Source organism: Pelobates fuscus, chromosome 6 (assembly GCF_036172605.1).
Source record: "Pelobates fuscus isolate aPelFus1 chromosome 6, aPelFus1.pri, whole genome shotgun sequence".
Lineage (NCBI taxonomy): Eukaryota > Metazoa > Chordata > Amphibia > Anura > Pelobatidae > Pelobates > Pelobates fuscus.
In genome coordinates, this window is record NC_086322.1 from 82,016,840 (window position 1) to 82,039,824 (window position 22,985).

Genomic DNA, 22,985 nt, shown 5'->3' on the forward strand with positions numbered 1-22,985 from the left:
CAAAATTCTACTGTGAATACTGAAATGGATAGGTCTCTTATATGGCACTGTAGCTTCACGAAATAGTGCCAAAGACATACAATGGGGGTGTCATTTTACTCAGAAGACTTAGCTGAGCATAATTTGGGGGGTTTGAACTTAGTGGCACATGTGAAATATACACAATGCCTAGCAAAAATGCAATCCATATGTAAAAAACGCACAAAATTATTTTTTACCACATACTTTGGCATATATTGGTGAAATAATGGGGGCATGTTAAGGCACAATATGCACCTTATGAGATACCCTGGAGTGTCTACTTTTACAAATGGTAGGCCTTTGTGGGTTTTTTTTGAACAGTCAAACTGTTATAATACCCCAAATGGACACATAGGCTCATTAAATCCGTCTCTCAAAATTCTACTGTGAATACTGAAATGGATAGGTCTCCTATATGGCACTGTAACTTCACGAAATAGTGCCAACGACATACAATGGGGGTACCGTTGTACTCAGCAGAAGTAACTGAACACATAATAAAACTTTGTACAGGAATAGCACACACCAACTTTACAAAATACATTTGAGAAGTTCTTTGTTATAAGTTTGTGTGCAAAAACCCCCAAAAAACACAATTTTACTCCAATATTTAGCAGAGGTTGGCGGTAAAATGGCTACGTAGAAAGTGTCAAAACAACCTTAGGTAAATAGCCTGTGGTGTCTACTTTATATAAATATATACTTTTGTGTGGCAATTTTGTTTTATTTTATGGCTATTAGGCTTACAAGACAAACATACCAAATTCTAAAATCGCTCCACATTAAAATTTTATTTTACTCCTTGTGCTTTGTGACCTGTAACTACCAAAAAAAACTTAAAATCCCAGACACATTATATATTCTGTAAATCAGAACAAATAAATGAATTTATTTTTAATTACTTTCCTTAACCTGCACTAATTATGCACACATTATGCATTATCATTTTTTTTGCATTTTTCTGTATTTTTTTTATAATAAGTAAGCATTTATATATATATATGTTATATCAAATTAAAGCCCTTTCTGTCCTTTAAAAAACAGTATATAATATGTGCCGGTGCAATAAATGAGAGAGATGCAAATTGCAGTTGAACGCAAACAGCAAGAAAATGCAAAAATTGCTTGTGTCATTAAGCGTAAGTCAAGCTTCTGAAGCTCTGTCCTTAAGGGGTTAAAAAAACAAAAACTAAACAAAACACACAACACAAAAAAAAAAACACGTACTGCATTCCAAATTTTTAACACGGGTCCTTTTGGTCACCATCTGAGTACAAAAACCTTTAACAAAGTTACAAAACTCATCTCCTCTTCATCTCAACATTCCTTTCAGGATTCCACCCAAGCCAACAAATCAATAGTTTTCAATGTCACAGGTTACAGCTATTCTCCAGGGGTGCATCCTAATTTATTGTTCCTGACTTGGAATTTGTGAACGGTCACCTGTCTTTGTAGTGACCTCTGCTTCTGAATTAATAAGTTAACCCTTAGAGAGCTGGAGGGGTGATAATAAGGATAACCGGTGCTAAGTAAGTGTTTTATTTCTCCAAGTGCACAGAACGCTGCTTTGCAAGTGACACATTCTACAAGGCAGAAGGCTGGTTAGGGATCTGTAAAACATAACACCAACTGAACGGTGAACTATTTCTGTACTGACAGGTTGCAGTGGGAGGAAATGAAAAATAACTACATCAAGTCTAAATTCAGAATGTTTTTGTCCAATACTACACTTCCTCACGATACCATTTCATGTTATAATTTAAACCTCATACATAATATCACTTATGCAATAACTCCCCTTTTTTTAAAAATAAATAATAATGTATAATTACAGGTGTTACTTCTTACATATATCTCAAGATTCCTGATTGGCTGCATCAGTTTTGGCCTCCTTCAACGCTATTAATCTATCCATCTAAGTTCATACGGGGATGTAAATTAGTGATTTAGAAAACAAAGCGTTCTAATACTAAGAAGTCACATAGGGACACCTGACTCCAGGGCTCCAATATTTAGATAAATTTAGACACACATTCGGTGTCTCCTGCATTGATGTTTATTTCATTCCTGACAGCAGGAGACTTTCTTTTTAAACCCCTGTCTGTTTCATAGTATTGGTTCACACATACCCAGACCTGTTTGTTTGGCATTTTCTCTCATTTTTATCAGTAGCTTTCTGGCCACAAGCATTGATGGTTAAGGTTTCACAGACATAATGTAACCATTTCCTCCATGTGTTTCCCAGCATTGGGCTAGACCAGGGGTGCCCAAAGGGTAGATCCCCAGATGTTGTAGAACTAAAGCACCCACAATGCTTTGCATGCCTTTAGAGTGCTTTAGAATGACAAAGCATCACGGAAGCTGTAGTTTAAAAACATCTGGGGATTTACCTTTTGGGCACCCCTGGTCTAGACTAAAATTTATGTTAGGAGAGTTTTAAAGAAAAAGTACTCAGGCACTCACAGTTTTAAATTCCAGGCAGATTTTAATGGAACATCCAGGTGCACAACAACGTTTCCACCTGAACTCAGGTCTTTGTCAAGCTTGAGTGCCTGAGTACTTTTTCTTTATACTCGATGCATATGGGGAGTGCTGACCCTGACCCAGTGAGCATCCTGTTTTATGGTTGAGTACAGCCTTTGCTTTGTTTTTTATCACTATTGATGAGAGGATTGACCTGCCTGAGCAGAACTACGGTAACTCATTTTCTTTGATACGAAAGATTTTACACGGTTTTCCATAATTCACTGAATAACAGCTATCCCTACATATTTTCAGCTTTTACTTAATCTATTAAATTAAATAAAAAATATTTCTGAAAAAGGTCACTATGACTCTCTCCTCAGGCTCCTGGGGTTGAAGGTAAGCTTAGAAACATCATTAAATTAATGTTTCATCAGCCGCACTCTGCGTGTCATCAATCTTTCATTACCGCGTAGCTCAGAAAATCATTTAATCTGGTGGTGTTGGGGAAGCTTTTATCTTCTAATGTCTAACCAAATACACCAAGACATGCTAAACTGTCACTAAAAAGCTCATCATTTACATTAATCTGTATAAATTAAACATTCCACCTGAATAAAGTTTAGTGCAGAAACCAATATATTATTTAATTAAAGATATGTGTATAGTATACTAATTCCCAATAGATGGGTCCTATAGGGAGTACTCTGGCATACAGATTGCTGAATATATGAAAGATGTGGGAATTTAGACACGTATAGCTATTAATGAACCATTCCCCACATTTATTACACATGCTGTAACAGAAACCGATGAATATTTAACAGTTGCCTCAACTATGGAAATATATAATGCTCTCCCACACAGAGCTTACAATCATATATTTTATTGGATACATTCCTGGACGGAAGAGTTGTATGTTGCAACAAGTGCAGTCTGTTAATACGGTAAATTAGGAGAGTGGCCAAGTCTACGCTATACCATGTTCTATACAATGTTTTCACAGGCGAATAAATGTATCATGTGTATTTTTAACCTTGCTCCTTAAAAGATTCCGGAACACTGAAAACATCAGTCGATCTAAGCTTGAATCTCATCTGTTCACTGTTCTTTAAAGGAACACTATAGTCACCTAAATTACTTTAGCTAAATAAAGCAGTTTTAGTGTAAAGATCATTCCCCATGCAATTTCACTGCTCAATTCATTGTCATTTAGGAGTTAAATCACTTTGTTTCTGTTTATGCAGCCCTAGCCACACCTCCCCTGGCTATGATTGACAGAGCCTGCATGAAAAAAAAAACTGGTTTCACTTTCAAACAGATGTAATTTACCTTAAATAATTGTATCTCAATCTCTAAATTGAACTTTAATCGCATACAGGAGGCTCTTGCAGGGTCTAGCAAGCTATTAACATAGCAGGGGATAAGAAAATCTTAATTAAACAGAACTTGCAATAAAGAAAGCCTAAATAGGGCTCTCTTTACAGGAAGTGTTTATGGAAGGCTGTGCAAGTCACATGCAGGGAGGTGTGACTAGGGTTCATAAACAAAGGGATTTAACTCCTAAATGGCAGATGATTGAGCAGTGAGGCTGCAGGGGCATGTTCTATACACCAAAACTGCTTCATTAAGCTAAAGTTGTTCAGGTGACTATAGTGTCCCTTTAACCAACACTCAATTATGTCAGAGCTAGCTGGAGATATCATCCAATGTCGGTACCTCCTGGGAAAATGGGCCACATTAAAAGTATATTAAAAGTATACCACATTAAAGGACCACTATAGGCACCCAGACCACTTCAGCTTAATGAAGTGGTCTGGGTGCCTGGTCCAGCTAGGTTTAACCCTTTTTGCTGTAAACATAGCAGTTTCAGAGAAACTGCTATGTTTATATTGGGGTTAATCCAGCCTCAAGTGGCTGTCTCATTGAAAAGATGCCAGTGTCCATAGGAAAGCATTGTGAATGCTTTCCTATGAGACTGGCTGAATGCGCGCACGGCTCTTGCCACGCATGCGCATTCAGCCGAGGAGGAGAAGAGGAGGCGGGGAGGAGGAGGAGAGCTCCCCGTCCGGCGCTGGAGAAAGAGGTAAGTTTAACCCCATTCACCCCCTAGAGCCAGGCGGGAGGGGGACCCTGAGGGTGGGGGCACCCTCAGGGCACTATAGTGGTCCTTTAACTTTGCATTCTTATTGTATCTTCTAGATTTGGAACAGGAATGAGCCAAATTTAGTGTTGGAATTATTAATGCCTTGTGGAACAAAATAAACGCCCTTTAGGATATAAGATGTGAGCAATGAGCAGAATTTAAATAAAACAGTCTTGATTTCCATGGTCTGCGTGACACATTGTTTTATTACGTAAGTAAGAGAGAACAAAAAGCCACTTCATTATTGTAAACTGTAGCAGTTCTGGATCATTGAGTTATTTCGTTTGGATGCAGTCATTCCGGTGTGAATGAGATGAGATAGCCACGCTCAAAGTCTATCCTGTTACAACACTGTGCGAATATAACAGCAAGGAAAACTGAATTTGAAACAAAAATAAATAAAAATAAAAAGTACGGTATGTTCTACTTATCAGAAAACGTTTACTGCTCTAAACAGCTGCTTTACAACAGAGGTCAATAGCACAACGCGAACATGGCCTGCAGGAGTAAGTATAAGTCACACGAAAAGTATTGAAGTTAAAAGAAGCACTTAGAATAATCAAGCTAATGCTTTACTAAAGAATTCAACAACCCCAACTGACAGCTGTGAAAGGATTTCAAGACTTTGGGGGAATTGGCTCAGAGAAAACAAACAATAGGAAAGTGATGAGAACGGAAACTGCAAAATGCATTATATAAGCCAAACCAGCCTGCGGGCTTCATAGCAATGCATGAAATATTCTTCAATTGTTTCTACAAAGAATATGAATACGAAGCGAGTACTGATAGGCTAAAAGGCTTTGCTGCGGAAAATACGGAGGTGTGGGTTTGTATGTGTTGACAGCTATGAAGGGGAGAACAAAGTCTTGGTGATACCCTAACTTTAGCTCAAACCAGAAATGTTTATGTAAAAAGAATTTAAATGGGTAAGATACAATATATGGCACCATTTTCCACTGTAGTAAGTAGTATGTACCAGGTTACAGCTGTAACATAGATACACACCTGGACACACTCACGTATATGGGCACACTCACATACATGTGTCCTAGGCATGCACACCCCTCACATCCATCCAACGTGAGAAAAAGTACAGGAAACAGAGGTTCAAAGGCTTTAGTTCCTGCACCTAATTTTTAAGGACACAGTACCCACTGCCTGTAAAGGAACACCCTTTCAAAGGGAGCAAAAAGGAGGTCCGTTTGGTTTTGCACAACTTAGCAAGCCTGCCCACACACTCAAAAAATAAATATACAGGAATGTGTACAGTGCAAGGTAACAAAAAAACAAGTTTACACCTAGCGCAGCATATATATATATATATATATATATATATATATATATATATATATATATACACACACACACACATACATACACAGACTGCTACGGCTCAAACAGCAGAAAGAACAAAATACAATGTGCAGCTTCGATAATAAGGCCCACTAGGGCAATCTAAATATATTTGCAGATACTTTTTGGGACCCTGTCCCTTTTCTCAATGCAATTGTACCAAATGCTGCGCATTGTATTTACCATTATAGTGTTCCCTCAAAATCAACTTCCAACATAGCCAGACAACCAGAGTTGCAACCCTGGGAGTGAACTGTTACTTTGGACCATATCCCATCAATGCACACCTGCATGGTGACAGTGTTCTAATATAGAACCATAACAGTTTTGCATTTCCTTTATTAAGCATTGAAGATAAAAATGTACACAATTTCATTTTCTTCATATTTTCAAGGGTCTTAAATTGAACTAATCAGTGAAGGCTGGCTGAGTATTTTAGAAAATGTAGTTCACAATTGTAATTTCAAAAGCCTAGCCTTCATCACAGTATATGAAGATTAATGGCAGGAGTTATGTTCCCAAGTGTTAGAGAAAGTGGAATGTACTTAGCGAATGAGCAGAAATATAAATTACATAACTTAAAAGTCAAGGAAAAAAATGCTAACTCTGTAGCTTTGTTCTGTAAAACCATCTCTTTTAAAATGTTGCTACCAACAATACTTTGACTTCCTCGGGAGCCCATCGTGTCCCAAACCACAGTTCATAAATCAGGCTCGGGCAGGTTATTAAAGCGAGACTCTAAAATTCATGACGACAGGTGCTATTATGTAACACGAAAAACGAAAAGCACTCAGAAGGGCAATGAAAAGAATGGGGACAAGAAGCTGGATTTTAAGGCCGTGCGCGGCTGCTATGAGAGATGATGTAAGGCATTTCAGCAAACAAAGATGGCTTATTTGCAATGACAGGTTGGGGGTGGGGGTTAACGAGCCTTGGGGACATACACTAAAACTACAAAACAAGCCAGCGACATGGCATTTTCATTCCTTTTGTAAGGATGGATTCTGCGATATTGCATAAATCTTCCTTCGGGGATAGGGGGAGGCAAAAAAAAAAAAGTCTAACTTTTAAGGTAACACTTTTAAGTGGCACTTTTAAGGTAACACTTATTGTCTAAACAATGTGTTAACCCTACAGTGAGCTCTCCAGTAAACTGTACTGAAGGATTTACTGGGCTGAAAAGTGCAACAGAGTTAAATAAAAAGAGCACTTACCTCTGCAGCACTTCCCTGTTCAGGGTGATGCCTCACCCTGTGAGTCTCTAGTGCAAGGATAGGCAACCTTTGGCACTGCAGATGTTGTGGACTACATCCACCATAATGCTCTTATAGGTGTGGTTCAAAACATCTGGAGTGCCGAAGGTTTCCTATGCCTGCTCTAGTAAATGCTCACTTGGGCATATACTGAAAAATGCCACACAAGCGCAATCACACGTATAGAGAAGTGTGTATATGGCACCAAAACGTTTAGTTAGATTGTGCATATTCTTTTAGGATATGATAATTGATACAAAAAAAACATTTAAAATGCTATTCACAAGTTTAGTATTAAAGGAAGGTGGGCCACAGAAGAGGTTTACGGCAAGTGCAAGCATATGTCTGTAAAGTCAAAAATCGTCAGACAAGGCATTGACAGTTTGACCCTTTGCATAATATCAATCAAGAAATAACAAGAGAAAAAAATTACTTTACAAACAGAAGTACTAGATTGAACATCCAAAGCCATTTCCAGACTGGGGCAAATATAAAATCAGACAATTACAAACCTGTGTTTTAATCACAAACATGTCAAGGTATTTAATATCATTGGACCACTACCCAATCCACATACTATGTACTGGCATACAAAGTAAAGCATGTTTTAAAGGGACTCTCCAGACACTTAAGGCACTTTAGCCTATCTGTGATTGGACAGCCACATAAAGTCTGGGAGGGGAAGAACGGGAGAGCTTGCAAAGACTGCAGACAAGAGACCTGTAGCTTTTGCAAGCTGTTTTTGATAAACAGCTTCCCCAAAACATATAATGACATGCATTTATGTTTTCATTGGGGTGTATCTACTAAACAGTGATTTTGTTTTATTTATTTTTATTTGGGCAGTAATTGTCCATTTAAGAAGCACTGGAGGTGCCTTCACTATTGCTATTTTGATACATTTTTTTTCATTAACATTGAAAGGTCATAATCATATACTTTGAAAAGTTGAGGCAAATAAACAACAACAATAACAATTACAATCAAAACAAGCAAGTCCGTTATAAAACAGCGCAAATAATTGTATCCTTAATGACACTGAGGTAGATGCACAAAACTAAATGTTGGAACAGGACACAAACAAAAATCAAGTTCTACATTGTGGTCATTAAACATGGTTATTAACCACACTCACCGGCCGTTGTCTCTGCCCACTCCCCACACTCGAATGCTCACAATGGGTTGTGAATGCAACAGAGTTCGATCCATTGGGTCAACAAGGTTTAACATGTCATTCTCCAGAATCAGGTACATATCTTTACCCTGCAACAAAGCATAAAGGAACATTGATCAAGCATTTAGCACTGACATGGTGTTGAAACTACTCCCCAGTGATAAAGGCAATTTCATTTTATTTCATGTCCCTTATTAAAACATACTTCCTGTAGACTAGCATTGATTTCAGCAGTACTCCGTTTTATTTGTTTTGCCACATTCTGGGATGTTTGCATATTTAAAAACAAAACAAAAAAACCCCGATGATGGCATTGTCGCTTCATAAGGGGTGCCCTAGGGGTGCAGTGGATGGTAGGTTATACTTATATGAAATAGTCCCTCAAGGCTGCAGCAATGTCCTTCTAGTAGAAAAACAATGAGGAGCTGCAACACCAAAACAAATTTTTAAAAAAATGCATTTCGCTAGTGTGAAACCGGCAGATTTCACACAGGTGGAATAAATCTGCCATTTATTTTGGTGTTGCGACTCCTTAATGTTTTTCTACTGAGGTATTGGAAGGAGACCTTGAAGATTTGCACCAATCTCTAGTGGAGTGCTGGCCCTCCCTGTTGTCTTGTGCCATGTCCATCCAAGGCATCCTCATCTTTTCCTGGAAGCCACATCAGTGCTGTATTTTCGTGCATATGCATCTTGCAAGACGATGAGACCCTCCATGGGCAATAGCTTTGTCCTCACAGTCCTGACTAGTGACGGCAGGGAGAACGCACAAAACCTGACGGTGGTATCTCCACCTTTTTGGCTATACTCAAAGTCTGACATGGTATAAAAAAGCTGGCTGTGCTTTCTCTATATACAGTAGATACATAATAAATAAAATTGTAAGATGCTATCATACTTTTATAAATACATTCATGAAAAGCTACACGTATGTTCTAAGTATCTGCCACACACATAAAAAAATAAATAAAAAAAATAAAATAAAAAAAGTTTCTTGTACTAATTAAAAAATGATTCCTAGCACATACGGTGTTAATATCCACAACCTTATGAAACTTGAGGTCATTGTCAAATGTCAGAGCAAGGGAATAACTGGCTATAATATAAAATGCTTTATGTCATGAAAACAATATAGGCGGCTTTACACCATAAAATACAGTGCTTTAATATTGTATTCTCTGAAACTGTACAGGGAATACAGATATAAATTGTATGAGAAGCTTATATCCTCACCATGCTAGGCAGACTGACTTTTCTGCGATTCATTAGCCAACACAAGAGGCAAAGGAACGCTATGCTGATCTGCAGCAGTTTTCAGGACATTAACTGTCTAGCAAATTTCAGCTTATACACAGTGGAATTTTGAATTTAATTTACTACAGATTCATGATTTAAAGCATGCAAAGTTTGAGCAAGTTGCATATTTTAACACTCAATAAATAACCCAAGGTTTGAAAGTACTTACAAAATGGAATGTATTCAAAACCAACAAGATACCAGAAAAGATAGGAAAAAACAATTATCAAGGTTATTCGCTAAAGTTAGAATTTTAAAGGGACACTTTAGTCACCAGAACAACTACAGCCTATTAATTTGTTCTGGTGAGTAGAATCATTACCTTCAGGCTATTTGCTGTAAACACTGTCTTTTCAGAGAAAATGCAGTGTTTACATTACAGCCTAGTGATAACTTCACTGGCCACTCCTCAGATGGCTGCTAGAGATCCTTCCTGGGTCATGGCTGCCTAAAATGCATCCAAACATTCAGTATCTCCTCCCTCTGCATGCAGACACTGAACTGTCCTCATAGAGATTCATTGATTCAATTCATCTCTATGAGGAGATGCTGATTGGCCAGGGCTGTGTTTGAATTGTGCTGGCTCTGCCCCTGATCTGCCTTCTTGTCAGTCTCAGCCAATCCTATGTAGAAGCATTGTGATTGGATCAGGCCACCACTTCTGATGATGTCAGTAGAAAGCTTATTTTTCTGTTCGCCTCAGAAAAAGCTACAGCTTCAGGCTTGAATACAAGTAAGATTTTGCTATATTTTTGGAGGCAAGAGGGGCCCAGGGGGGCTAGATGGCGGTTTTAACAGTATAGTGTTACTTTAAGGAAATCAAACTTAAATATGACATTTTAAGTCAAAATAAACTAAAAACATAGAAGACTTGGATATGTGTTTCAATTCTGCTGTTGTGGCTTTAAAATCTTTAACCCCTCAAGGACACATGACATGTGTGACATGTCATGATTCCCTTTTATTCCAGAAGTTTGGTCCTTAAGGGGTTAACTTGCTTGAATTCCAAAAAAACTCTCATAGAAATATTGAGTGTGTGTTTTGAGTGCACGATTTCTATAGTCTTCTAATACTATTTACTTTCAGTAGAGTAGATCAATTGTATAGATATGTTGTTATTGTGATACATTGCAAGGCACAACATTGCTCCTAAAGACACATTTAGCAGCTATCACTCAGACCGCTACCGAAGATGCTTCATATCATGAACCTGCAATTTTTGCAGGACCGATATTGAAACAACTATCAATGTCTCACGTATCCTATAAGTGGCGATTGTACCACTGTACGCTATTCATACTAGACCTGGTCATAGCTCAAGAAAACATGAGTAGGACCATATAGACCTTTTAATTATATACAAAATTCTGGGATATCTTACACGATTAGTCTCTCTCTGTTTGGTTGTTTTTGTTTATATCCAAATTACAAGACTTCTTCTGACCTTGATCCCCTGGCGGAAGAATTCCATAGTCATTTCTTCTGGCAAGTCTATATTTCTACCCTGGCCTTTTTTTTTTTTTTTTTTTTTTTTTACATATTTATCATTTTTGTAATAGTAATCATTTTACTCATATTTTATTCTATTGTAATAGACTTTTGTGTTGCTCATACATAGAATAGGTATCTGGGTTAACAATGTTCAGGGTACATGCAAATCTAAATGTTCCCAATACAAAAATAACAACCTATAGAAACACTCCATTACATTGCTGTATTTTGTTTTTACAATTTAGCAGATATACACCCAAAGAAGACATGCATGCATGTTTTCAGGTATATGAAAAAACAAACCAGCTGGCATAAGCGGCAGACTCTTTCCCAAGCACAGACTCTCTCTCTCTCTCCTGGGAAATACACCAATCTGAGGTTTCTCACTCAGTGGAGTCTTGCAGCTTTCCAGTGCTTCTCAACCAGAAGCGTGCTTGCGGTCTCTGTTAGCCCTGTGGAGCCAACAGAAGGTGGGAAAAAAAACTCCCAGACTATCTGAGTGACAGGCAGGGAAGTGTTTCTACACCCAATTATGAAAGTATTGTATTGTAATCTGTACTTTTATAAACTGTAACAAATATAACAGACTCCAGCGTTTCTGTAATGGATTCTACAGACTAAGGCTGAACAAAGTATTAGACAGGCGTAAAAGTTACTCGCCACTGCGAACATGGACAGTTTATGGAAGGGCTGAATTTTCACTCTCCGGTGACCACTGGGCAAATTTCAGCCCTGATATAGATAAGATATTAAAATCATGCAACAAATGTTATTTAAAAAAAAATATATGTATATTTTACCTTGGACCCTGAAACTATAAAGCGGAGGGCTTGTTGGATAAGCAGTTTATATTCCAAATGGAATTTTGAGCAGTTACACTCACACTATGCAATGACTGCAGTCACACCATGGCTGCCATCAGGTTATACACAGACTGGTTCTGTTTTTTTAACTGGGCTTTGTTCAGTGATTGTCCCAGCCTTTTGACCGACCATGCACGCAGCTGTGGCTCAGTCTCTCGGGACAGTAGAGAGTGGTACTCCAGTTGAATAGAATAAATAGCAAAGGAGGAAAAAGAGGGAGAGATCTAGTGTTTCGATTAAAATATGCTGCAGTTTTAAGCCACTCTCAGCAGGAAGAGCGGGTTCAAGGTACTCTGTAAAAGATAACCTTTCCAATAATGGAATTCTTTTATGACCATGCTTATAGTGACCCTTTAGCAGCTATTAGAACTGAAATACTGTGTTCATAATGTTTGCAGCTATACTTTCTAACAAAACAGGTTTTGTGGCTGTTTGTATTTATCAAAGCATGAAGTTTAATAGAGAGCATAAAAACACACAAAAGGGCTTTTATGCAACTTATGAAAAACTGTATATTTCTTTTATGTATACTTGCGATCCAGGGGAGCACTGTGTAACTATTTGAGAGGTGGATTCCACTCTGCACAGACACCAAGAACATCTCTTACAAGTTGCAATAAAAAATACTCTGCATTTGACCTTGAACTCTACGCCACAAGTTATTTTTTATTTATGTCTCATTGTTTATTGCTTCAATAAAAGCTACAAGACATGGACCAGCAAGTAATTGGCACAGGCAGAACCCACCTCTCCCCAAATGCCGACTGTGTCCCTGATATCATTCTTGCTGTAAGAGAGTTGTCTGATGCAATTGTTGACGGCAACACTGCTTTTTCCAGGCGCAAGGTCCTCTTCTGCCATTTCTACCCAGCCCAACGAACGAACAGCGAAACACTAGGAAAAAAAAACAGGTAAATATTAAGAGCATTCATTTTTAAGAGAAAATAAGGTTATTTTAAATTATCTTCGCCTCAAAATAAAGATGCACATTTTATTCAGGTTATAAATGTTTCTATAAAAAAAAAACACAAGTATAAAAAAGTTCACCGCAGACGCTCCAAATCTTGGTGGTTTCCAGCAAATGCAAGAAATTAATTTGCTGCAGCATAAATGATATAGGAAGGTATGCCCACTGTACAGTTGAAAATGACATTTAGATGTGAAGTTTGATCAACCGAACTTTTGTACCCAGTTAGTATAAGGATTAGTTTTAGTTCATTTTTAGCACACTCAGTCTTTTTAATTTTCTCCTGGTTGTTTTAGCAGTCTTATATAATATGTGCTCAACCCATAACGATTTGTATATTGATTTTGTGGCAATATATATGGGAGCAGCACAGTCTTAATTATATTTAAAAACTTGTAGAGCTTAGAAATTGAATAATCAGATTTTAATTAAGAACTGGAAATAACCGTTTTTATCGGATATTGGGGTACCTAAACATCCCTAAGGTAGCGCGTTAGATGGTTCAGTAACGCAGATAATGCTCATTGAGCTTCAGCTAGTACACTGACTGCTAACACGAGTACTGCTATGTGTGAGCTGCCCTTCCCCTGACACAGCCTATCGGCCAGTCATTATCAAGGGAGATGCCGGTCACAAATTACTGCAGTGCCATCCTATGATTGGACATGTCTGTCTTTTCTATCACACCTAGCACTGTGAAACCATCTTTAAATTGCCATCAAGGTTGCTGTAATCTTAATGGAGAGAAATAAAGAATGCACTGACAAATTGCTAACAAATGATAATGTTAATCCAAACTTGGAAACACAGACTTGTTCTATTAAATCCCAGGTATGTAGGAAGGTTGTGCATTCTTGGAGTGCTGCAAAGACATCACTGTTTGTAAAGGCTCTTCGTTAGTTGTGTAAAATGCATACAATGACAATAGGACTAACTTTCTAACTGATTAAATGTAATCTTTTTATTTTTGTTGAATAGGCGAGGGCTGTCTGTGACGCTTTCATTGTGAGTGACTAAGACTACACGGCACAAAGAAATGTGACTTATTGGGTAATAATGTGAAAACAAACTAGTGTCTAGATTATTATTTATCACTTACTGACAGTTAATACAAGGCAAAGAAGACTCCATCTTTATTTATCAGTTTTTACATGCTAGATATTTATTCTATTTCGCTAAAATACCAGACCCCGACATTGCAATACAGCGTTATTCATGTTTTAGAAATTACAGAGCAAAGAGAGGAGGAGGCATTGTTATTTATGTTGACAAGTCCATAAAATGTACTCCTTTAAAAAACTATAACTCCCCTTCTGCCTTTGATTTCCTTCCTGGCACAATTGAGATCCCTTTCACTAAAACTATCATTGTTGCTGGAATCTACCGCCCACCTAGCTCTCCGGTGCACTCCCTTTCTGACATAGCCCAACTACGAAGTGAAACTGTAGCTCAAAACCAAAAAAGTGAACTGTTGGTTTTTGGAGATTGTAATACTGATTGGCTGAATCCTAAAAATATTAAATCATGTATGCTGTTTAAGACTTTGCAGCTAACACAATTAATTTCCTCCCCAACTCGCAATAAGATTAAAAGCCAGAACCATACCTTGCTAGATTGGATTCTCTCCAGTTGTCCTGACAGAATCCAGGAGGTGGGCGTTCTCCCTAATAGTTTCAGTGACCACGGTCTAGTGTACTGCATACGCAAAATAAAGGCCACTAAACCCCCTCCCAAGATTATAATCACCAGGTCTTTCAAACCATTTAATCCTTTTTAAACAATATCAAGAACATACCATGGCACAGATTAGGTCTAATACCAGATCTAGACTATGCAATTGCATTTCTTCAGTCCGAGCTCTCGCGTGTTTGGAATTTGCATGCCCCTCTGCGTAAAGTGCGAATAAAAGGGACACACCTGCCCTGGGTTACAGATGACCTCATTCAAATGTACCAGTTTAGAGATTCACTGTGATCAAAGTTCAAGCGTACTGGCTCCATGAACGATCACTGTACTTACAGACAATGGCGAAATGGCCCAATATTTCAGTGAAAATTTTAACAACAACCTATCAAACCCAAGAAACTTTTGGAAAATCATAAATTGCATATACATGAACCGATTAGAGATCAATAATAAAAAGGATGCTTTTCTGTACACTTTGATGAATCTCCCCCATTCTATTGTAAGTGACCAACTTCTTTATGGGACATTATGGTGCAGGAATCGTTGTTTGGATCCTCAGCCCCTGTTTCGGTGAATATTAAGGTTTAATACTTACGTTTACTCCCACACTGTGCCGGTCTCGCAGTAGCTCGCCTTGCCTCCATGACCGAGATTATCAAACATTATGATCTCAGGCAATCCAATGCATTCCCATAGGAAACCACTGGGAGGCTATTGCGGATGCATAGCAAAATGCTACTTTGCGGCAATCAGAATCTCCTCATACAGATGCATCGTATCAATGCATCTCTATCAGAAGCATTGAGCGTCTCCATGCAGAGTGTGCAGCACTGAGGTAGGAAGCATCTCTGGTAGCAGTCTGGTAGAGTGACAGCCACTAGAGTGGGCCCTAGCCAGCAATGTAAACACTGCCTTTTCTCTGAAGGAACATGTAGGGATATTCTGTAGACACTAGAATCATTACATTAAGCTGTAGTGGTTCTGGTGACTATAGTGTCCCTTTAAATGAAAACTCCAAACACCATAGCCACTACAGCTCCCTACAGTGGTCATGGATCAAAGTACCTTGGTACCATTCTATGGCAAGATGTTCCACAATTTGTTATGGTTTGACAGCTTAACTTGATTCTGCTACATGCCCAAGGCCACCTCCGCATCTGGTCTTCTCAGTTGTCTCTATAGAAGCACAGTCGATGCAGCACTGCTCTCATTTATTTGTAATCGCTCAACTGACGCTCTCAACCAATGAGCGTGATCATGCAATTCGGATTGTACTGCATATGGTGCTTGGAGTGTTTCTTAATGCATCTGTAGATAATACATTAAAAAACAGAGCACGATCCTAAAACTACAACACATGCAAGAGTCAGCAGCACATATCCCCAACCGGGAAGAGGCATCACCAATCAAGAGTCTCTCATAATGGTCTATGGAGTCTGATGAGATCCCCTAAATGACTGTCAAGCAGGAGTTTATAGGATATGTGGGTTCTTGAGATACTGCACGTGAATCACTAATCACTAGACTAGTCTAGGAACACACCAATGCTACATCAAAAAGAGAAAAGACAATGTCAGATATTATTGTATTAGATACTATGGCTATGTGCATCAGGAAATAAAAACATATAAAAAAAAGTATGTGTGCATTAGATTGCGTTGTGAGTAAAAAGCACAATTATGGAGCATATACTTAACTAATTTCATTTTGCTAATGCCTTCATCAACCCAGTACAGTAATTATCAGTTTAATGATTAGTTAATGAGCTATGGAACTGTCTTAATGTTAATGTTTTTGTTTTCTTTAAAAGAAATACATTTATTTATTTTTTAAATTACATTTTCAATGAATTTATGGGATGTGTGTGAATTATGCATTAATGCAATATTTATGCGCTAAGTGAACTCATGAAAAATTAAACTGCCGGGTGAAACAACCACTGAGTGTCCCAGCAGACAGCAGATAGGCAGATCTGCCTCCAGCTGCTGTTGCAGAGCTAAGAAAAGACCCACTATAAGGTACTCAGAATGCAGACTTCCAGAAAAAGATTTTCCAGTACCACTTCTTTTAAATAGAACATGTGCGTATATATATATATATATATATACACACACACACACAGACAGACACATCTGCAAATATATAAATAATTATTAAATCATTTAGTAAAGTATGGTTTAAATGGGCAAGTAAACAGTGGAGGCTTGTCTATTGGCGTACTTGGGGCAGCGCCCTAGCAGTTTTTATGTGGGGTGAGGAAATTTGCATTAGTTTAGAAACACTAAGATTATTTTTCTGAAGGCCAAAAAACATGGGAAAGGCTTAGTGTCTCTTTAATTCTGTAATCGGTTTCAGTTCTGCATGGGAAACACAAAACGGCAAGTCTTGCAGGTATGCAGTAGCAAGTATCTACCAAAGAGAATGCAATGAGATTCCCCGTCTCACTCATGGGTAGCGGTTTGAAAAGCTTTCTGGAAATCTGTCCTGTTTCAACAGGATCTGCACATGCCTAGTGTAGTTTAAGAAGACATTTTCATTGAGTTGCCATTTAGGCAGGAGAGAGACAGCTGCCCATGAATGGAGACATGCTATTGGCCTCTTTATTCAGGGGCCATTTTTATCTGATAGCACCGGGGATGGGTTTTCAATGCCCACAGGGAAGAGAAGCAAGAGAGAGATCACAGCCGCTCCTGGTCCCTGCCAAATCAAAGTGTATAATGCCTGAGGGCTGATTAAGAACTAAGGCAGGGGAATGATGGGAGTTACAGTCCACAGAACCTTCAATTTCCCAGAATGTTAAGGGGTTATCTGGGAAATCCACAGCTCTAAGAACTGGAAGTTTGCGATGCAGGTACACGGATTTCCTCTACTTTATGGGAGGGCTGCTAGAATGAACATAAATAATAATGGGCTTGCACATATACAGTGTAATAAATATTGTTACCGTAACTCCTTAAGGTCCAGAGATGGTATCATTCTGTCCAACCTATTCTTAACAGATCATATATGACGATAGCTACAGCAGGACTGTATATAGCTGCCAATGCTACACATGTTGCACATTCCATGCTGGCACAGAGACTGTAGGGACCGGACTGTGACGATGGTTTGACATGTCTTTGATCCTTAAGAGGTTAACTAACCAACTCTATCCCATAATCACTGCATTCCAATATAGCTGGAATACAAATACTTCTCTACGTTTCCAGATTGTTTGCAGAGTGCCAGATGTTAGTTATATTGTGTATTTAAAAATAAGACCTAGTCAAAAGTGCAATTTGTCTTTTTTGTTGTGTAAAAGAACTGGAATGAGAGGATTCTGAGAACTAGCAATTAGAGCACAGGTCGCATATTGGAAAAAGCAGGTGCATTGAAGCAACCTTGCGTATGAATACCCAGTGCAATGCTGCCCTCCAGTGACCATTTCATATTCTTGCTTTCCTTGAATATGAAAGTAGACAATATATTTTAATCATAATACTTGGATGGGGCAAGTGCCATCGGCAGGGTGAGAAGGGATAGATAGGGCAAATGGCATCGGCAGAGTGGGAAGGGATATTTGGCATCGGCAGGGTGGGAAGGGATAGATAGGACAAGTGGCATCTGCAGGGTGGGAAAGCATAGATGGGGCAAGCGGCATCGTCAGGGTGGGAAGGGATAGATAGGGAAAGTGGCATCGTCAGGGTGGGAAGGGATAGATAGGGAAAGTGGCATCGGCAAGGTGGGAAGGGATAGATAGGGCAAGTGGCATCGGCAAGGTGGGAAGGGATAGATAGGGCAAGTGGCATCGGCAGGGTGGGAAGGGATAGATAGGGCAAGTGGCATCGGCAGGGTGGGAAGGGATGGATGGGGCAAGTGGCATCGGCAAGGTGGGAAGGGATAGATAGGGCAAGTGGCATCGGCAGGGTGTGATCGGTTGGGGCAATTGGCATCATTAGGATAGGGCATGTGGCATTAGTAGGGAGGGAGGAGGTGGATAATGGGGTATTAGTAGAGAGTGGATGGGTGATAGGGAATTAGTAGAAAGGGAGGAGATTGGTGATGAGGCAGGTGGCATAAGCAGAGAGGGAGGGGACGGGGCTGTGACAATGGCAGAGAGGGAGGGGACAGAGAATGGGTAAAGACGGGGTGGATCATGGGGCAGATGAGCAGGGAGAGAAGGAGGCAATGAATGTTGTGACAATGGCAGGAAGGGATGTGATAGGGTAAATTCTATGGAGAGAAGGAGGGGATGGGCTCATATCATGAGCAGGGAAGGAGAAAGTGGGACAAATGGCAGAAAGGCATGAAGTGGACAGTGCAACCATACAATATTTATTTCAATTTCTTCCAAAAGGTCCACAAGTATTAAGGAAGACCATGTTTAGATGAGTGGAATATATGATAATGAGTCCCTTTTATATGCATTTGTTCATACTAACTGATATCTCTTTGTAGCACATACTGTAGGACATCACGTAACTCCGCACTTCTCCTGCATCTCCTGTTCACTACATAACGTGAGCCACCTGATCTCTTTATGGGGTTTTAGTGTGTTAAAGAGTGCTCCTCTTAAAACCTCCAATTCATGAGCAAATCATCACATTTATACGAACAAGATGGACTCCTAGACAAGCATGAAGTGTTTGGAATAGGGGATGGAGGTGAAGGGGGGGAAGGAGTAGATATTGTATGTAAATAAAGCCCTTGCTAAGAGTAGCCACATGGAATCTCCAGTGCTTAGCAAAAAGGCAAATCCCCTGGATCAAGTTATGTATTGAATGTAGCCCCTACATACTAGTATAACAAGTAGCTTTGATAACTAGTCGCTCATAGTTAAAATCATGATATGAATAGAGGAAGCTCTGCTGAGCGGCTTTAAAATATATGTTTTGACGACTAACACCCACATCTAAATCTGTAGCTGAAATGTACAGTTTATTGGCGGACGTCATCCATGCTGCTGTAGAATTAATAGATCCAAGGGGTGCACACTAAACCGTAGCGCTCCACAGCTGAGTAACAGCAAGGGAACAGTTATGATTGTTGAGATTTACATTTTCTTTCTATCTCCCCCTCCCCTAATGCAGAAAACTGGACCTGACTAATTCTGTACAATATTTTTCATTTGTCTTTATCTAAAAAAATTCAAATGGTGTAACTATAAGTATATGTTCTGAATAATTATATTTTATGATGGCATTACTTTATTCCACAACAATGACTCACTCAAACTTTCTGTCTACTCCGTGTCTAACTGCACCAGTCTTTTACCCGTTTATTCTCCCATCATTTGTATGTCAGTGAGGGATCATTTTGGCACCTCAGTAGTTTGTTACCCATGATTTTATGGGGGCTAGCTAGGAATCGAAGTAATGTAACTGTACAATACTTTTGAAAGCTTTGTTATGTCTAATTTCCATTATTTGCATTTTGATTTGAATCTAGCAGCAACATATGCAAACACAAATAATGTATTTAATCGTGCACAAAGAAATTAAATGGATATGTTTACCTACAGAGGATAACAAAAGTCCATAGCTATCTCTTCACCTTCATAAAAATCAATAAATGTTCCAACCTGCAGGTAACAGGTATGTCATGGGTCTAAATAATGCAGTGATAACAGTGCATCACTTCTGTTCCATGACTTACTAGCAGGGCACTACATTTGCCATGATGCATAGTCAGCTATTTGTGGATTATTATTTACTACTTAACTTCAGGCATGTATAAAGGAGGCTCTGACCCCCTCAATGTTCGAAACCAGAAGACAGCATACATACATAATGATGTGTGGATTACTTGGGTTCTAAATATCCTCACATCAAATCACAAGAAAGCTGCAGATATATTTAACGGTTTCTAGCAGGCCTGGAAGGGGAATTGGTAATGTGTTTCTCTCCATAGGATTGTTTCTAATCTTTAGCTTCTCGATAAGGACTTGTTTGGCAATGCAGCAATAAGCTGCAGAATGCTTTTATAGTGTATCAGTGTCCTGTTATTGGTGGGATCCTTCTCACACAGATGTCAGACAGCTCAGGTCTCCTATCTGCCATAAGTGAAGAGCGATAGCAGGAAAAGTGTGTGTGAATTACGGCACTGCCCAGTCTATCATAAAGAATGCGTTTGATGGAGAGGATTGTGCTTGGTGTCAATTATAACAGAGAACACAAAATAAGAAAAATAGAAATGAAAGCAAGGAGAAAACAGAAAAGACCTGGAAGCCTGAAAGGGGCACTCACAGGCAAGGGGTTAACCCTAAAGGAACTACAAAAGTAGTATACACAGAGAGGAGGAGGATGAGTGCCCAAGTGTAATAAATTTAATATATAACTTTTAATAGAGCCCTTAAAATCAGAGTGGAAATCACCACCAACAATGAAACAAACTTGGTAAAAGAGGAACTGTTCAAAAGTTACAGTGTCCTCAGAACAAAAATCTATTTGCGCAGAAGACCGATATTTGCCCAAATCAGAGATATATAAGTAAGATTGTATGCAAACGCCTACAAATTCACGGCAGCAATACAATTAATCATTCATAATGGCATATATCTACAGTAGTACTAAGAACGATCCTAGTATGATATTAGACTAATGTGGGGATAGCCCCCGTAGAGGTAATCGAGGTGATGATCATAAGTAAATGAGGAGCTGTACAGAATATATGCAGTATCCTCAATTCTGAAATCTAGTTGGTGCAGAAGCACAATTACCCGTAGATAACTATTTGTTAAATAGTATGCTCGTAACTCTACGATTTCTACTGCACACACAATCAATCATACGAATGAGTCTTAAAGGCTATCCGATACTGGCTGCACACACAGTTGCTAATAAATGTTGTAATGAAAGGTGCGCAGATACAACGTTAGTCTTGGTAACAGGGTAAAAATAAAGGCTGAGACCTCCTACATGGAGATCGCTAATGCGCCCACAACTATATCTAACCCCTTAGATAACAGTGTATCAATATGCTAACATAGTACGTATAATACAACTTTAGATGGTGCCTGGTCAAAGCCTTAAATGTACAGATACGTCGGGGATCAATCACGGTCATTAGTGAACCCAATAGTAACAATTGTGAGAGGTATGATTAGAAATTAGCCTTTAGTCTAATGTTTAAGATTGATAAGTGGATCGCCACCATAGCAGTAAAACATAAAATACGGGAGGAACTGTTCAAAAGTTTTCAGTGTGCTCCGTATTAAAGTCTATTGCGCAAAAACGATTTTTGCTCAAATTACTAGGCAGCCACAGATGGTGCCTAGTAGAGAATCTTATACATGGTAGATACCGGGAAAGTCACAATAGACAGAGACTCCCAGAAATAACAATGATAAGTGCATAAAATAAACAATCTAACAGCTGAGTGGGAGGGACATATATATATATACAGAACCAACAAGGTAGCCTATGAACAGTGATATGGTACGGCTAGTTCGTAACAGAAACTAGTTAGCCGTGGGTTCCTGTCCCTACAACACCAGCTGGAAGACAGCTCGAGAGCCAGATGCCACATGAACCGTGGTACGGAGAGGTGAGGTAAAGCAATAAATGGCAGCGGCAGTGGATCAACGAGAGGCCCCTACGCGCGCGTTTCGCCCGCAGCTCATCAGAGGGGAGCCGATGTGCGGGAACTAAACCGATATTTAAAGGTAGGTAGCGAGGATTCATTGGTGGAGTCCCCGAATACGTCATAAATGAATAGCCTATCATGATCCGGCTACGGAGTGATGTAGCTGAGATGGTCCGGCTACGGAATAATGTAACGAGAAAGGGGTAAGAGACCAATTAACCCCTTGGAGGAAACACTTATAAGAAACATAGGAGCACGGAACTATACAGCGTTTATGCCCTGATAGACAGTTAAACCCGGGCATATCGTGGTTCAGTGACTTATCCTATATATTCCATTAGGGTGTAGGTGTAAATAATATTGCTGCTTATATCATAGAGAACAGATACCCAGACCTAAGGCTTAGGTGTGACAGGTGCCGATGTAAATTAGCTCATGTGTGGAAAAGATCAAACAATGATGTTTATTAACAGTTACAGCTAGATGGCTGTCGGGCACATAGTGGATATGTGGTATATTGATGGTAACATACCAGAGAGGTACCCGACACTATGGTCACAGGAATGTCCTATTTGAGTAGTATGTGACTCTTCAATTGGACGAACCATAGTGTACAGAGCTTCAACCCTAAACACGAGGTTAGGGTATGGAGAGCAGGGCCAACTAGTGGATAAATGGGGTAAAATTAAATTCTTCATTCATACCCCCT

General features: G+C 39.2%; 1 protein-coding gene across 2 annotated transcripts in view; it reads right to left on the minus strand.

Moving 5' to 3' along the window:
• Window positions 1–22,985, minus strand: part of APBB2 (amyloid beta precursor protein binding family B member 2) — a 341,181-nt gene that overhangs the window by 82,525 nt on the left and 235,671 nt on the right. For both annotated transcript variants that reach the window (XM_063457900.1, XM_063457901.1), the window contains 2 exons: window positions 12,808–12,954; window positions 8,372–8,499 (listed from right to left, as the gene is read on the minus strand). In XM_063457900.1, the coding sequence (XP_063313970.1) occupies window positions 8,372–8,499; window positions 12,808–12,954 (275 nt within the window). The remainder of the gene's footprint in view (window positions 1–8,371; window positions 8,500–12,807; window positions 12,955–22,985) is intronic.